We start from the raw sequence: 17989 nt of genomic DNA, 5'->3' as shown, positions 1-17989 counted from the left end.
GGGCGTGACATGTCCTACACATATTGAAAGCAGTTGACCAGGTCAGCTGGCCAATCGGAGCAGACTGGGTCTTATAGGGAGGGAGGGGCTAATTAGAGCATTTAGACCTTTTCAAGTGGTCACCCAAATACAAGGTATGAACCTGAATATGAGCATAATATGTAAGCCCGGGATGAGCCTTCAGACACGGGCAGCATTGTCACGAGGCAGCGTCCCCTTGACTGTGCGTACCAGCAGAGTGATAACGGGCGGCTTTGCAGTCGCCTCCAATAGATGACTTGACTTTGAAAGATATCAGTCGATCTGGTCGACATAAGGAAATCAAACGGGGAAAAATGCTCCCGCTGATTGGGCTTTACCAGGAGGCATAAGTGGAACAGGCAAAATCTGCGCGCAGTTTTTTTTCAGACTGACAATGGGATTAAAGGTTTCTGATGGCTCACCGTTGAGATGAAGCGGTGCGTAGAAAGAAACCAAACATGTCACGATGACCTTTGAAGCAAACAGCAACACAGCTCAGCATTTGACTCAATTCAACATTTTTTATTGCTGTCTCACTGTCGCCTGCACCGTTACATGGTCTCAAAGTGGGAGGGGTACAGTAAAGGACGCTTCAAACATACTGTAGGTCCAGTGCAAAAAAAAAAAATAAAAGTAACAATCATCCTTGTGGCGCGACAGACTTGGAAACAAAGGCAAATATAGATTCTCTATATATTCTTGAATATATAATATAAAACATTTGGTCTTTCATAATCTCAACTTCTCCTGTGAATCTTCAACACAATTGTCCCGTGTGTCCACACTGAAAAAAAAAATAAAAAAAATATTGACAGTAGTTGTAAATTATTGGCTAATCTGAACTTCAGGAAAATGTCATCAAGCAGGGAGATTCCTCCGGCCAACGGGCAAGTCATTCATCCCGATCACTGTCGCTGCTTTCAACATCCTCTTCCTCCCTCTCTTCATCTCAACCATCGTTATCTCCACATTCTCAATCCGCCTGTCGCAGCCCGGTGCTCCATCACCAGGTCTGGCAGCTCATTCAATATACATATTTTTCAATTTCTCTCCTTTAGCTCAAAGCCTCTTTAAAGTTTTTTAAAGGGATTTGTTTTGTTTTTTTAAGCAACATCCAAGATCCTTCTACTAGGCGACGCCTGACTCCAGCCACCACCTCCTCTGACTCTTTCCCTCTCTTTCCTTGCAGACTAGACACCTGCTCACAATCGACATCACACCGTCCCACGCAAACACACTTCCTGCATCCAGACCATTGCTCGTACACAGCGCTGGAACATAACTGTTGCGGCGCTCGAAGCGTAACTGTGTAACTTCTGAAAGAAGGAACCACACGTTCCCACTCTCACAAAGAACACGTTTAATCGATAAGCGATCGGAAATATGCCCCCAGCAGTTTATGGTGCCTAATGTTAGCAAGCCGTACTGGACTCTTTTCTACCCTCTTTAGCGTGTCCTATAACTGCCAAGTTACATATTCTTGCCGAGGTGATGAGTGTCGGCGGAAAGGAGAGACGTGTTGACAAAGTGAGGGAAAAGAAAGTTGGTGGGAGAGTCGGAGAAGTGAGTCACAGAGAGCCTGAAACTGCATCCATCACCGGCTTAACCGGCGGAAGGTGTAGGAGGAAGTGCACTGATCTCTCTCTCTCTCTCTCTCTCTCTCTCAGGTGAATGAGCTACAGTCAAATATTCAGCACATGAAGAAGAAAGTGCAGAAGACAGAGAAGTCTGCATCTCAACTCAGGAGAATTTGCTCTGATCAACACACAGCATTGGGGTGTGACAGCAGATTTCCGTGTTGCTTCTAAGAGCAGAATGAAGAAGTACAGATTTAAAGAAATAATTCTGATCATTGAAAAAGTTTTTCAGCTTAAAATGGCAGTTTTATGTGGACCAGTACAGAGAAAATCCAGTTATCTGCATAACCCGAACTCAAACTCAACAGTATGAGGGTGGTAACCTGTTAATTGTTACATCGAGACTCAATTGAAATGTTAAAATCATTGTAAAGATAATTCCATACATTATTGCTTTAAATTGATTTTTTAAACCAAATTGTAATTAACATTCGCATAAATTAATAATAATCAAATGTAATGGACCTATATGTGTACAGTTGGTGGCTTTCAAGTGTGTTGAAAAGAGAAGTCCGGCAAATACATTGGACAAGACTTGTCTTGGTCTAGTCTTTCGTCCCCTGTGGACCCACATGGCCGGGGGTCTTGCTCAAGTTCAAATCTGACCATAAACTAGCACAGTTCCTGAATATGAACGTTACACGTCCAGTCCCACAAAGATAATTATCATGTGCAGTAAACCTGTTGTGCATTAATGTCAATAAAGATTTACAAAAGAAAAAAAAAAAGTCAACCCTCATGTATTCACTCCAAATGTATTTGAGGTGCTGAGAGCTCATTTTGCAGTTGTTGTCAACTGCAGGTAGTAATAACATGCATTTGTAGGAGTTGCAGGATGAAGGGTTGAATTTATGTCAACCAATTTGAGCCAAAATATGGGAAAAATAGTTAGATCGTTGCAAGATTCACTGTTACCTTAGCCATCTTTTATCTGTACATCATTTCAATCTAGTTAGCTCACATAGCTCTGAAATATTAAGCCCAGGTGTCTCGGCAAAGTCAGAAAGTTCATTTTCCAGTTCAAGGTATTCGCACAGAACCAGCTGCTCCGACATGACAAAAGTAAAACTCAAACTATCACTGCATATAAAACATTGGGCGCAATTTTTTGATAGTCACAAAAACTCAAGAGTAAATACAATATAGAGAAAAATGAATTACTAAGTTAGCTGTTTGGGCTAAATCCGATGAAGGGAAGAAAAAAAAAGAGACTGGTATAAAGAAAATGAATCAGAAATGAACGAAATTGCAAAAATTCACATTTGGAGGTACAAAACAATTATTTCTTCACTTTCACCAAACCTAACACTGTCTAAAATATAGAACTCGGCTATGAAATATAAGAATGCTTGCGACATTAATCTTGCATATATTTGTTTAGAATTAGCAAGACGCATCAGTCCTGGGGGTCTTTGCAGGCTGATGTGTTGGTTGGAGTATTTTGTATATTATATATAATACACCCCAATGGATTATGTCAACATCATATCTTTCCAAATGTCAAATCTAATAGTCGAGTTGTTAATTTTTAAGTAGTCTTTCCAATATTTCAAAGAATCGATCTTTGGTTTCTTGCTTTGACTCTCACTGCGTAAATCATAAAACATACAAAGAAAACATACATATTATACAGTAGGGCTTCATTGCTGTTTCAGCCCAGCTAATTGCAACACTTCAGGCCCACGGTCAACAACAAAAATAATAATTTCTCAAGGTTACTCATCTAAAAAACAAGAGTGCGTCCTATGTTGGGCAGAGTAAAAAACAGATCTGAGGCCTCGCAGTAATCTCCTGAATACTGACTGGACCGCAGAATGGCTTTAAACGTTTCCCCCACATTAAAACCTAAAAATCATTTCAAAGTATGATATATTACAGAAAACATGAACAAAGGAGGCCATTGTGCAAAGAGCCAGACTCATACATGTTAGGAGAAAATCAACCGCAAAACAGAATTCACATGATATTATTTGATCTTGAACACTTCATAGGATCATGTCCATATCCACTATTGTTCCAAGATCGTGGAAGTGTGGATCGTGTCCACACTCTGTTTTGGGATGGAATTTCACATTCATAAGCCTATAATTCTGTACATATTCTGTACATATAAGATGTCTTGTCAATTATACAATATTTAGAAAAAACAGTGCTTGTTACAGGATTATATACATCCTAAGCTTTACAAATAGATGCAAGAAAACAAAAAAGCTTTTTCCCTGCCTGTTAAAGTGGAGTTGTTTTGTAGCTATACCTTTTGTGCTGTACATCTGAATTGTGGCTCCTACAGTACAGTAAAAAGGCTCTCCAGGTCCTTATTGTATCATAATAGGTGTAAAATGAAAGAGTGCAGATCTGTGACAGAGTGAAAGCTCAAACTGGGACCTGAAAAAAGTAACTTTCTGACCAAATTTAGCAAATGATTCCAGGCGAATGAGCAGTGACAGAGTTGGACTCATTAATTAGGAACAGAATGACCTGATAAATCGGCTTGATGTTGTACATCTTAATGCTGATTTTGGCCTCATTATAAGGTTTGGATGGTCAGTATAATTACAGCTGAGGTCTATAATGATATGTCACCTTGGACAAAAAAAAAAAGAAAAGAATACAACCCTTCTTTCAAGCCATAGAAACAAAATGTGGACTTGCATATAGTTACCGTCTTACTTAGTCCACATTTCGCCCCCCGACGCGAACTTTGAAATGTCCGAAGAAGGAATGAGGTTCATGAACTGCTTCTGTTCTAGTTTTCGCTCATTACTTTTCACACAGTGGCCGCTCGCATGAAGACAGATAACTCTTCTTGTTTTGATGAAAGGGAAGCAGTTGGGTCATTTGCCACAGCCGGACAAGCAAATGTGAGTGAATAAATGATATACACATAATAGCCTGCGTAACTGTTACAATGGAGCCCTTCAGAAAAAGACAAATAAAGTTAAGTGATCCAGGAGCGATGAGCTGAATGTGGAATGAACTGAAAAGACTCCCGTGGTTCCCAGCGCTGAGGAATCCTGTGGCCAGATGTTGAACCAGGATCTGGTGTTCATGAGGGATCACCACACTTACAGGAACTGAACTGATCCATCAGTTTTGCCTCCGGGGGGATTTCGATAAAACAGGACCCACATGGTGAAGTGATGATTTGCAGTCCGGGAAAGACGCCTCAAAGTGACTATTGAGATCAGGCATGTGAAAATGTTCACTACACATTAAACACAGTTGAACTCTCATGGACAGGTGAGGTGGCACTGAGGTCCAGACTTCAGAAATCAAGGACAGAATGATGGATTCAAGCATATTCGCGGCCGGCGTCGCGATCGACTCAACCGTGGATCCGTACACGGAAAACTAGACGAGCGCAATGGATCCGGGAGAATTTAGTTGATCCTTCCACGGCGTCATCTGCCCATGGAAATCAACATCGGTCTGCACAGATATAAAAAGGCATCAGGTACACTCCAGAACAAAGAAGGCAGACATCACCAGTTGACCCCAGATGTTCACAGATCCAGTCATTACCAGCTGAACAGCGAGTTCTGTCCCAGCGTCATGAAGTAAATCTGACTGCTGCCTCCCGACTGCACCGAGGCGAAAAACACCTGCAGACAAGAGAGAGGTTCGGCTTCAGGAACAATGTTGACAGCGTCACTGTGGTTGTGAGTATTTGAGTTTTGATTGTTCAATCTTACCTAATGTCACACTTCCGAATAAAAAAATTCCCAAAAGTCCACCATATAGATTTCTTAGGGGACGTTCATGCATATTGCACCAGTCAAATATCGAATTTTCTCATGAACGTGGTTCAGTTGTCGCCATGTTGCTTATTACATTTTGGTTGCATGATAACAAACAATTCCAACCACTAAAGAGGGCAGTGCTGTGTGTGGCTGAAAAGTCCCTGAGAAATCTCACATTTACTCCAAACTTCTGTTTCTAAGATCCAGAATGAACTGGTATATTGGTCATTCATAATTTTTATTATGTATTTCATTATATTTTAACTATGTGTACTATATCCATCTAAACATATCTGTACAACTTTATTTAACTGGACATTTAACTCTTTATCTGTGAGCAAAGAAAACTGATCTCGATATTAGTTTGATATCAGTGGTCTTTATTACACCTTTATTGAACACAGGTTTTTTTTTATACTATATTATATTTGAAGGTTTTCATTTAGATCAAAAAAAATGTATGTATATGTGTTTGTAACTCCCACCTTGTCGTTCCTCTCGCAAAGGAACTTGAGCTTTTGGGCCTTTTTGTGCATGAACACTCCCTCGAGGTTTCCTGTGTTGGCAGACCTCAGTTCAATGGCCTTTTCTCCCCAACCCATCACCTGGTTAGACTGGAGGTAGGCTGCAGGGAGAGAGAGGAAGAGTATGTGAGTGTGTGTGTGTGTGTGTGTGTGTGAATATATTCCCCACGGACAGTCCTTATGCTAGAATAATGACCCATCTACTGGGAACCCAGCACGCTCACATTCAGAATCAGCAGCATTTTATTTTTAGTCCACCCTGTCCCAGTTCTGCCTAGAGTCTGTATAGAATCTGGTTCAGGGTGAGCCCTCGGTGCTCAGGACAGCTCCTGATCTAGAAAATCAGTGCATCAAGAAGCCAATACAGTGACATTGTGCAGTGAAATTATTAATATCTGAGTTTGGCAAAATGTGTGTTGTGTGGTCCTTGTGCCTGTGTGTGTAGCGCTGTGAGGTACGATGATATACTGTATGTATGACCTATAACGGGATATGATATTTTTTTATGGTCACATTGCACAGCCCTATGTGTGTGTATGAAAGAAAACTGACCGACTGACGCAGGCATCTCCCCCCACTGCAGCACCGTATCCTTGGTGATGCGGCCGTAAGTGTCGATGTAGACGCCCTCGTCTTCGTAGCAAACCAGAACCTCTGTTCCGGCGCTGTTTGGCAAAATGATGATGGCATGTGGACGGATGGAACCCTGGATCTGTGAAACAAAAAGACAAAAAGAAGAGCTATGAGGGGAAGAGATGGCTTTTTTGTTAAATACTAGAGCCAGGATTCTCTGAGAGCAAAGAAAAGAGTAATATTTCGCACTTCTTTCAAAGACGAGACCCCATTATACAATTGACTAAACCTCTACTACTTATGAGTAAAAAATTCATTTCAGCCAATATTTCGCATGAACACTCAATCTAACAACCACTAGTTAAGTTAAACTAACAATATATGTAAAAATTTTATTTAACCGGCACAAAAAAATGCTCTGCTATTGTTTTCGCAGTTCAGAAACATTTGTCAATCCAATCAAGGGACATGTATCTGACCAAATCTGTAGCACATTATCAATTTAAGCAGTTTAAAAATATTTATCAAATATGAAACGTGGCCAACGTGTCTTACAGGAAAGCAATTCAAAGCATAGTCCTGAAAAATGAAGAGAAACACTCGTTCGGCAATTTACTCCAGAGAACAAAAGTCGACAACAAACATCTGCCACAGAAACAACTTGCCATCATCTGTCAAGCTGAAAGGCAGCAACGTGTTTCTACGAGACGCTGCAGCAGCTCAAATCTTCCCCGACGGAGAATCCCTCACTCCATTCAATCAACTCAGTTCAACAAGAAATCTCCTCCAAAATAAGTCTTTCAGTGCTGTTACGAACAGCGGTTGAATGTAGTTTCTTGCGAGCGTGTTTGGTACATTACCAGAGTGTGAGCCACAACGATCCTGAGCATCAGAACGGGCATCCACAGACGCAACGCAATCTTAATCCTCTGCCGTGGAATCAGCATTGTCACATAGTTTGCAGGCAACAACGGAGGATGCGTGTGTGTGTGTGTGTGTGTGTGTGTATGTGGAAGGAAGTGTGTGTGTGTGTGTCTTTAAGTGGGTGAGTGGTGCATTGTGTGTGTGTGACAGTGAGTGAACGTGAGTGTATGTGGGTTAGGCTCGTGTTAGTGAATAGATTGTAGTCAGTGATGAAACAGATAAGTGAATGTGCTCTAAGGGTGATGTAAGTGTGTGTGGGAAGATGTGAAATTTAAGAGGAAAAGGTGTGTGTGTGTGTGTGTGTGTGTGTGTGTGTGTTTGCGCGCAGATATACATCTGTGAGGAAATCCTGGGAGTGTGAAGTGTCCTCGAGAGTAGTCAAGGCAAAAGATCTATAAGCATGTTGAAGTATAAGAGAGTGGGTGAAAGCGCATTGTAGCTGAGTGTGTGTGTGTGTGTATGTGTGTGTAAGAGACAGTGTTGAAAGCTTGAATGTATGTATAAGAGAGAAAAGGAGAGAGGCAGGAGAGATGAAATGATATCGCGGCAGCAGCAGCAGCAGCAGCAGTCTAAGGCACCGGTGTAGTGGGCAGCATGTGTGCAGACTCGCTTAATATACCAGAGGAGGAGTGAGGGGGGAAAAAACTCAACAGGAGGAAGAGCAGGTCAGGACGCACGCTCGTCCACACAGGGTTGATGATCGTGGGACAGGAGGGGGGTATTCTTAGAGCTTATTATTTCTCATGTCGTACGTCCGTCTCTCCACCTCTCTTTGCTCCAACTTCAACTTGCTAATGGAAAGTGGCACACATTGGAGGTGGCCAGGGCAGAAAGAGGGCTCAACGTGTAAGTCCCCCTCCACTCAACAAAGTGTATCTCTTCTGTTTCTGTCCGCTTAAATGTCTGACATTAACTATAGGGACTTGTATCTTGTGTTTTCACATTCCTCTCCTGGAACTAAACCAACGTCACTTGATTTATGTAGAAACAAAGAAAAAGAAGAATCAAATGGGTCGAAACGTCTTTTTTGATGCCTGCAACTGCGAATTTATTAAAAACAACTCCAAATCGACAAGGTTTCACATCTCAGGCGATAAACTATGAGAGGCACACCAGAGAAGATTGGGTTGATCAGTGATCAGTGAACTGAGTAGCACATTTAAAAAATGTTTTACGTGTCTCCACCCACCACATATTTAACTATATGTATGTGCACAGTATTTAAGAGAATTATCTTGAGTCCACAGTTGGTATATGAAGCAACAGAACAAAAAAGTTAATGTGAAAATACGAGTTAGATGCTTGATATGAGAAAACAGGCTGAAACAAAATGTTTCAAATCTCAAGTGTTCATACTTTGCGATATCCTGAGCCTCAAGCTAAAAACAAAATGACAGGATGTGTCTGAATCTGAATGTGACTCATCAGAGGCTACACTGGGCTCACATGCCCACATACAGCAGGGAAATCAAATTTTAATTGTACCAGCGGGGGAAGATCTGCTCACATCTGAAGTCACAAATTAATTCTTATGAACACAAATATTAATAACACACCCTGAATACTGTAAATACTGTACATGCTATATTTAGCTGACAAATACAGTTGTTGTTAGGTATTCAGCTAAGACATCCATTGTGCGAGAGATCGGCTGCTCACGGTTTTCGAGGATAAACCAGAAATAGAAAGACATGAACAGTCGGTACTAACGCATCCTTCCGTTACAATAGATTGATATTTGGCAGTTCTTGTATTTGCCCACTGTAACTTGTCAATACACCTTTTAAACTCTGCATCATCATAATGTGACACAGGCTTTCTGTTTTCAACCGAGGGAACGTGATGTATCGCTATGACAACATGAGGCTGATTTTCTGTGGAGAGCTCAAAGTACAAATGCGATGCATTTCAAATTCCATCACTCCGACCACATGCGGCCACTGTCTTTAAACAAATGTGTCCTGGGCCACATAGAAGGACCGCCTACTCATCTGATGTCCTGTGATCCGCTGCAGTTTCATCAGGAACCCCTCTCAGTGTTTCCCATATATTGATTTAGTAATGGCTACTGCCACAATAGCAACATTGACCACCACTTTAGGGCTGCAACTAACTAATTAGTCGATTATTTCTTTGGTCCATAAAATGTCATAAAATGGTGAAAAATGTTGATCGTGTTTCCCAAAACCCCAACATGATGTTTTGTTTCGTCCACAGACCAAAGATATTCAGTTTTATTCATAGAGGAGCAAAGAAACCAGAAAATATTCACATTTAAGAAGCTGATATCAGAGAATTTTGACTTTTTTCATAAAAACTACTTGAACCGATTAATCGATTAACAATCGCTTACTAATCGATTAATCGCTTACTAATCGATTAATCAATTAACTGTTGCACCTCTACACCACATATTGATTTTCTTATTCTTTCAAATGAGTAAAATCTGTTGAAATTCCATTGCGCAGCAGATTGATTCACACACACACACACACACACACACACACACACACACACACACACACACACACACACACACACACACACACACACACACACACACACACACACACACACACACACACACACACACACACACACACTAACAACATCATAATTTCATTTCTGCAGACACATTCGAACACCAACTGTCCACATGTGATCATATCAAGTATTTTTCAACTATTCCAAAGCCCAAAAACAACAAGCAAGTAGACATTCAACTAAAAAAGATGAAAGAATAACTATCAACAACACCTAATTATGACAGAAATGCACACAGAAGCCTCTTATGACCCCGAATCCAATAGATCAGGTTCTACAATTTCAATCAAAAGCAGCAGAAATGTGAACATGAGTCACAACATTCTGCTGTCAGCTCTACCTGCCCACGGACTGAGAGAGAGAGAGAGAGAGAGAGAGAGAGAGAGAGAGAGAGAGAGAGAGAGAGAGAGAGAGAGAGAGAGAGAGAGAGAGAGAGAGAGAGAGAGAGAGAGAGAGAGAGAGAGAGAGAGAGAGAGAGAGAGGGAGAGAGAGAGAGAGAGAGAGTGAAAGAGAGAGAGAATGAAGAAGAGTGGGGATGAATAATGATGTGAAAACGAGCAAATTAACAACATCACACTGGATGACAGAGTGGGAGGAGGAAAATGAAGAGATGGATAAAAAAGGGGGGGGGGAGTTTGAAAGCTATTGATTGAGTGGGAGAAGAGTGGAGGGGGTGGAAAGAGGAGAAATAAAGGAGAGAAATGACTGACATCTGTAGACTGTGAGTGGGAGGAGGACGAGGACGAGGATGATGAGGAGGAGGAGAAGAGCATCCTGAGGGCCCGAGGGAGAGAGAGAGGTGGGGTGGTTGAATAGAGAGATAAGAGGTGGCGAATCAAACAAAATGTGAAGCAAACTCAAAGGTATAACAGAGACCTCCAGTACAGGGAGAATGATATCTATATCATGTACAAGATCAGAGATCAGCGATCTTTAAATATTCAATACTATCTAGTAACACTGGAAGAAGAAATTTCATTAGAATGATCCTGCTCATGTGGTTTTATCTACTGTCCAGGCTCGGTAATCTTAAAAATACATTGGACAGGGCAAGATTAATTTGCAGCCAATTGGTTGGTGCTATAAAAATTAAAAAAAAAATCTGACCTTAAAAATTACCTAATTCATACATTCATTTAAGTCAGTGAGGGACAAGAAGGGACTTTTTACTTAACATACATGTTTCTGTTTTTCAAGGCAGACAAAAAAGAAAATGTATTTGGAGTTCTGCAAAAGTTGTTTCATGAGCACAGATTTGATTTTGCTTTTACATAACGCAGAGTTTGACTTTGTTGGAAATCTTCTATGCCTCCCACCTCTACTCCTTAAAGGTTCATCAGACAGCAAACTTTTATCAAATATTCTGACTACTTATAAATATTGCATTGCAGTAAAATACCTTCTGTAGCCCCTCCTTTTTTCTGTTGTGGTTATATATTCCATAATGTAGATATCAGAGATATTAACGATTTAATTTTTTAGGTGCTGTTCCATTTCTTTTTTTAAATTCTCTTTTTATGGTTTATCCTGTTTGGGTTACATTGTTTTGAAAAAAAAAAAAAATGTCCTCAGAGTTTTATGCCTCGGCCCATCAGTCCATTTTACAGTCAAGTTTACATCCATGTCTGGTCTGACTCTGATAAGTGCATGAATTCTTTAGTTATGGCAAAAGATGTGTTTTGTGAGTTTGCAATGGCCTTGACCTTTGACCCACCAATCCTGATCAGGGTATCCTTGATTCTCAGTGAGTTTGGGCCAGATGAAATTTCGTCAGGGCATTCCTGATTAATTAGCAAATCACAAAACATGAAGTCACAGTGATCAGCTTGATCTAATCATTTGTGAATGCCATATTTGAAGACATTCCTTCAAAGCGATCTTGAGATATCAAATTCAATGGACCAAATGACAGATCCCTTGACATTGGACAATCCTCGAGTCCGAGCAAACATTTTTAGCCAAATTTGAGGGGATTGCGTCATGGAGGTCCTGAGATATCACTTCCACGAAGCAAAAAAACATGTGTGTGGTACATAGAGTACACAAAATATGTAATGAGGACACTCTTACGTGTGTAGGCAGGTAGAGGTCGTACGGTGTCCCAGAGTCGACATCAATGGCGTGGAAACCGGACAGGGAGCCGTAAATGACCTTTAACCTTTGACCCTCCTCCACTGTCAGGTCAACAGACAGCGGTCTTTGAGGCAGAGACCTGAACGACTGGATCGACGTGCACAAAGATTGTTAGAAATACATTCTCAAAGTAAACTGTGACAACTAACTAGACCTACTCCACTAATATTAAATCAGCAATAACTTTGACAGTTTGAAGAGCATTTACATATAGAACGGGCATCCTGACACGGTGGTGCTGTTAACTCAGAACACCATCGTCACGTGTATTTTGGGATTTTTCTGAGGCGAGAGGGTTAACCAATACGTTTGTCAGTGTGCAAGGAAAAGTAGCTCAGGCCACGAAGGACACAAAGAAATGGGACACGGCTCTGCTGTGTGTATAAAACTCCCACAGCCTGGATGTGTCATGTTCGTGTGTGTGCGCACGTGTCTGGTTGTGGAAGTGACCCTATTCCATTTTTTGGGGGGTCAAAGTCGCTCAGTGTTTTGTCCTAGATATACAAAAATACAGCGAGGACAGAAGAACGAAAGAGGGCAATGCTGTTAACCTATTGGATTAACCACTTAGGCGTAAGAAATGTATCAATCAGCTGAGCAGGTTGAATTTCTGTTTGTAACTTCACGTGATTGAGATTCACTTTCGTCCTCCTTAAGGTTTTACTTAGCACTGTCAGACTTGGTTTTCATAATTATAAACATCCCTTTGTTTGCCACGGCTATAAGTTGGCACGCTCAACGTATCATGTTAGCTTGCAAACACAGATCAATGCTTGTAAACATTAAATGTTGGGAAAGTGGACTGTGTGACCTGCAGGTGGCGCTTGATGAAAAGTCAGGGGTAAACAGTTATAATGAGAATTGTCTATACACACAGAATCCTTTGAAATTTTTCACACGTCACACACATGATTTAAATGTTACCAACCTTGAAGGCCATGAATTTGTGATAGGGTTTGGGGGCCCAGGCGTACACTTCCACGGCGTTCTTCAAAGCGATCACCAGGAACTTTATCTTCTCGTAACGCACTGACAACAAAGACGAATCTGTTTGAGACTGGTAGCTCTCTGGCGCAATGAACATTCCGAGTTCTACAAAAAACATTACTTGTGTGTTTCCGTTATCCAGCATGAGAGTGCCCTTAAATAAGCACTTATTAGTGCGTACTCACCCACTTTATAGTGGACACAGCCCTCCAGGTCACCTACTGAGGTCCAGCCCTGTCTCTTCTCCACCTCAGGGTCATTGTGGAGGATTTTATTCCTTAACCAGGACAGGTAGTACAGACGGAGCTTGTTCTTTTTACCTGCAGACACAGAGAGAGAGAAAGAGATGGAGGGATGATTCAGGAAAGATCAGACTTGTCCTGCTTGGCATTCATGCAGCTACTCACAGCTGTACAATACACTGGAGTATTTGGGGTCACGTTGTTGGTAAACTGGATTTCAAGGGACAAGCCGCTTGAGGAAGAGTTCATCGCTCACTCTCCTTGCCCAGATTCACACACAGAGATGCGATTTCAGCTTAGTTCATGGCATACTGTACCCGATTCCTCAAACGTTAGCACTTGCGAGGCCAGAAGATTTGTAACAAGATGTTATTATGAGAATCTAGGAAGCACATTGAGTCCTTCCGGAGTTTATGTTCCGACGTAGCACGTACCTGATATAGTGATGAGCACATTGAGCCCCTCCAGCACGTCCATCTGCTGAAACCTCCGTCTGCTGATGAGAGAGTAGACTTTCCCTTGACCACTTCGGTCCAGCAGCCACAGACCGTTCTCCGTCCCCACCAACAGATTCACACCTACGGAGCACGACAAGAGACAAAGCTCACACCCACGAGCAACGTGCCTTCCATGGATCCAATCTCCCTGTGTGACACTGATAAATGTATTGAATATTGGTGTGAATTTCAAAATTAACAATACAGTATATGGAGTCTGCACACAGTGATGCAATGTCAGCTTCAGTTGTGGATGTAGGATCATGGGTTATACAATTTCAAAGTAAAAAGTAAAAACAGCCGTATTAAAACTACAAACCCCACAGTCCTGCACAGAGAACCTCGGTGTTGAACTTCTTCTTGTACTTGCGGATCTCGGGACTGTCGCTCTGTGGTCGGATGTTGGTTGGGTTCACGTTAACCACAGAGCCCTTCCTGTGGTTCTCCCTCTTGATTATCGGCTCGCCCTTTCCACCTGCTACACGAGCACAATGAACAAAAACAACAAAAAAATGAACTGTCACCACCACCTCATGTAAACTGTTCTACATAAAAACATGCAGAAAACATTCCATGTGCTGCAATGGGTAAAATGACGTGATGTGTGCAGATGTGCTCACTTGGGCTCTGTGGTGGCGACGACATGGGGATCAGTCTGGGATCAATGAAGGACAGGAAGGAGGAAGATGAGGAGGTGTTTTTGCCAGTGGGACTGCTGACAACCTGTTGAGTACAACAGAAAGTTCACACCACTTTTTATTCACTTCTTATAAGCAATTACAGCAAATGTTTGTTTCTAAATTTGTACAGTACGAGGGCAAACACATGACTGGCTAAGTTTTACTTTGTTTAATAAAAACTGATACTACTACTACTTCTGATACATCTTATTCTTCTGCAGTTCTCCGCATAAGACACATCATATCATTACTGACACCAAAACTGTGCCACCACCTCCCTCTAGTGGAAAAGTGTAACTTGTGCAACTGGTCAGAGTTATTTCTTTAAACATGTAAAAAAAAAGAAAAGAAAGAAGCTTTGACAATGTCCTCAACAGCTCAATAACTTGCAAAGTGCCTTTTCTCCTGTTTATTTGGGTCTTTCAGCCTGTTATCATCAAAATGAAATGTCTTGATGGGGTCAAGACAGACTCGTAATAATTCACTGGCACATTATTTCAGGTTTTTTTTTATCTGTCAATACCAGAATCAAAAGTTTTTAACCAAGGACTTTTTTTTTGCAGTTGGATCTATTGATTAAATGCATTATTTCTGAACACAAACTTCTAGTAGTAGTCGCAGTAATGTGAACTGAATGATAACTGGAAGAAATAAGGCATGAATAAATAGTCAATATGCTGCATGTGTGTGTGTGTGTGTGTTTGTGTTTGTGTCTACTTGTACTTAAGTCTTTGTGAAGACCATTTTGAGCATACACATGACGGAGTAAGGACATTTTGGCCGGTCCTCACTTTTTCTAAGGGCTGTTTGAGGGTTAAGACTTGGTTTTAGGGTTAGAATTGGGTTAAGATTAGGGTAAGGGGATAGGGAATGCATCATGCCAATGATAGAAATACAAAGTTGAGTGTGTGTGTGTGTGTGTGTGTGTGTGTGTGTGTGTGTGTGTGTTTGTGCGTGCGTGCGCGCACGTCTCCATGTTTTCCTACCATATTTGAATTCAGTTCCTGATGTGTGGGGCATCGGGGGGCAGTGGGCGACTGGGAGTAGCTGAGTTCTCGTGCTTGCTGCTGTTGGACCAGTGCGTTGTGCTGAGGACTGGAGGGCGAGGTCTTCTGCAGGAGGTCTGGCAGCATGTAGGCATCGTCTGAACCCACCCGAGAAGTCTGTTCAACACAGTCACACACGCACACATACACAAAGTTGTAAGTAAATGCGATGGAGTAGCTGAAGCCTTGTGGCCGAACAGCCTCGACAGAAATTTGGCCGATCAAGTCACAACCTCTTCGTCCTCATATTTTTTTTAATTATATGATTCAAAAGTTTCTGAAGAGTGACGCTTCTCTATTTTAAATGATCACATTATCCCAATCTACATTATGTAGTGTCGACAGTATGAACACTGCATTCAGCAAGAGACAGGGTAATGTGTGTGTGTGTGGGGGTGTGTGCGAGCGTGTGCGGGGTACCTGGTGGAGATTGTGGTGAGGCTGCAGGACTATACCATCAGGTATTCTTCTGAAGTATTTCCCTTTTCCATTGGACAGACCAGACCTTGACGCACACAGACCAGTCCAGATGTTAAGAGTCTGACTTCAGGTGTTGCATTTATTAGTTATGAACAATATTGATTCATCACGTAGCAATAATAACGAGGCAGACTAACTTCCTCGGTGGATTGGTGGTGGAGCCTTAAGAGAAATAATTGATGTCAAAATTGAAATACTGATCTTTTTAATCTTCACCATGAGCAGACATAATTGCAATGTATCATGGTAATGACACAGTCCGCCTTCGTTTGTGGGAATGTAAAATGTAAACCAGTGACGGATTTAGCCCGTCCCAGTTTGATTTTCAAGGTTTGGATGAACCCGAAATAGATCTCTGGGATTTTAATCCTACATCTTAGTATGCGCTGTATTTTAAACCCGTCAAATTGTGTGGGTTAGCTTAGGTTTAGTGGTCAGCAGAAACCTTTCTGCATATGCGGCAGGATTCTCAGCAGATGTCTGAGTAAGAGTGGGGACTCTTCGCACTAATTCTCCACTGGTTCTAAAGAACTGCTGCGTCTCCTCTTCAGCTTGCAACATATCACGTTTCATAGAAATGACTGCTCAATCCTTTGATGGAATACCAGTTTACAAGAATAAAGTCACCGTCGTGCAGATTAAAAGGATAGACCAGGTGAAGTATACGGTGTACTTACTGTACATCAGGACATTTTTTAACAACACAATAATCACAAGGCAGGTATTACTGACGATGAAGATCTCACCTGCTCCTCTCCTCGTCGTCGCTGCTGCCGACCTCGTCGCTGGAAGAAGAATACTCTGTGGCCTTGTTGAGGCGGCCGAGAGCAGACTTTACACCCTGCATGATGGAGGTGAGGAACAATGTGAGTACATGAGGTGAGGCGAGTCAGAAGATCGAGGAAAAGGCAGAGGAAGAAGAACATTTTTTAAAAAAGGACTTAGTTAAGTGTGGTTTCAGATGGAAAAAGGATAACAGATAACTACGTGTGCGTCAAAAGGTGAGGGGGCGCACTGGAAACACTGCAAGGTTCATTTACAATGAATATAGAAGAGGGGGGTTGTGAAATGTATAGACAGGTGACAAATTACAGGAAAAAAAAACCCTTAATAAATAAGAGGAGAAATATCATGACTGCAGCAAGAGGGGTCATTGTTGGGGCAAGGAAGGCAGGAGCTTCTGTCACTAACACCGTCCAACTGGCCGGTGTTTCAAATGGAAAAGTGACTTCAGTGACATCGACACGCAGATCCATGGGAAAGACGAATCAGTAAAGAGGAAACTGTGGTGATCGGGGTGTCAATTTATTATATAATCATGACGTTTAATGGCGGCGATGCTTGTGATACGTAGCGTGATATGTGAGGGGAAAACAAGAGAGCAACTCTCCCTCATGTTTGAATGTCGATACAGGACGTGTCAGTGGACAATCGCACAGAGAGGCATACTAGTGATTCAGAAAGCTTGAGTCACTGGTCTACAGGGATGTGGAAGAAAAAAGTGATGTGGTCAGATAAATCATCCTCCACCATATTTTCCACAAGTGGGTGAGCTGCATGTGTGGCGTGAATGCTTGACCCCGTGCAGTGTGGGGAATTTCCACACATCGTTGGGATACACTTGTTAAGGGGAAGAGTCACTGTAAAAAGTTGTTCTGAGTGATCACCTTCGTCCTACAAAGAGACATTTCTATCCCGATGGGAGTGGCCTCGTCCACGATGGAACAATCCAAAGGGCACAAGGAGTCACTGAATAGTTAAGTAGTATATAAATGATGTGAATCATATGCCGTGGCCACAAGATCACAACCCAACTGGACACCTATCAGAGATTTTTTCGGCCAACGCCATCATAAAAACAACAGATGAGGGAGTAAAATAGAGGAACGGTGTCCATCCCTCCACTAGAGTCCAGAGATTTGTAGAATCAGCACCAAGACTTACTGAAGCTGCTCTCGCGA

At 41.9% G+C, this 17989-nt stretch overlaps 1 protein-coding gene across 4 annotated transcripts in view; it reads right to left on the bottom strand.

The window, feature by feature from the left end:
* Positions 1–528: 528 nt before the first annotated feature.
* The window catches only part of si:zfos-2326c3.2 (misshapen-like kinase 1), a 62384-nt gene continuing 44923 nt past the window's right edge, over positions 529–17989 (bottom strand). For 2 of the 4 annotated variants that reach the window (XM_035649602.2, XM_035649605.2), the window contains 12 exons: positions 16775–16869; positions 15969–16053; positions 15489–15665; positions 14443–14545; positions 14142–14300; positions 13760–13903; positions 13269–13403; positions 13025–13125; positions 12034–12183; positions 6475–6634; positions 5884–6023; positions 529–5260 (listed from right to left, as the gene is read on the bottom strand). In XM_035649602.2, coding sequence (XP_035505495.2) covers positions 5177–5260; positions 5884–6023; positions 6475–6634; positions 12034–12183; positions 13025–13125; positions 13269–13403; positions 13760–13903; positions 14142–14300; positions 14443–14545; positions 15489–15665; positions 15969–16053; positions 16775–16869 — 1533 coding nt within the window. In that variant the 3' untranslated portion in view covers positions 529–5176. The remainder of the gene's footprint in view (positions 5261–5883; positions 6024–6474; positions 6635–12033; positions 12184–13024; positions 13126–13268; positions 13404–13759; positions 13904–14141; positions 14301–14442; positions 14546–15488; positions 15666–15968; positions 16054–16774; positions 16870–17989) is intronic. The other 2 variants (XM_035649603.2, XM_035649604.2) reach the window with 2 other exon arrangements.

The sequence above is a fragment of the Scophthalmus maximus genome, chromosome 9 (assembly GCF_022379125.1).
Source record: "Scophthalmus maximus strain ysfricsl-2021 chromosome 9, ASM2237912v1, whole genome shotgun sequence".
Classification (NCBI taxonomy): domain Eukaryota; kingdom Metazoa; phylum Chordata; class Actinopteri; order Pleuronectiformes; family Scophthalmidae; genus Scophthalmus; species Scophthalmus maximus.
This window is presented reverse-complemented; position numbering and strand designations above follow the sequence as displayed.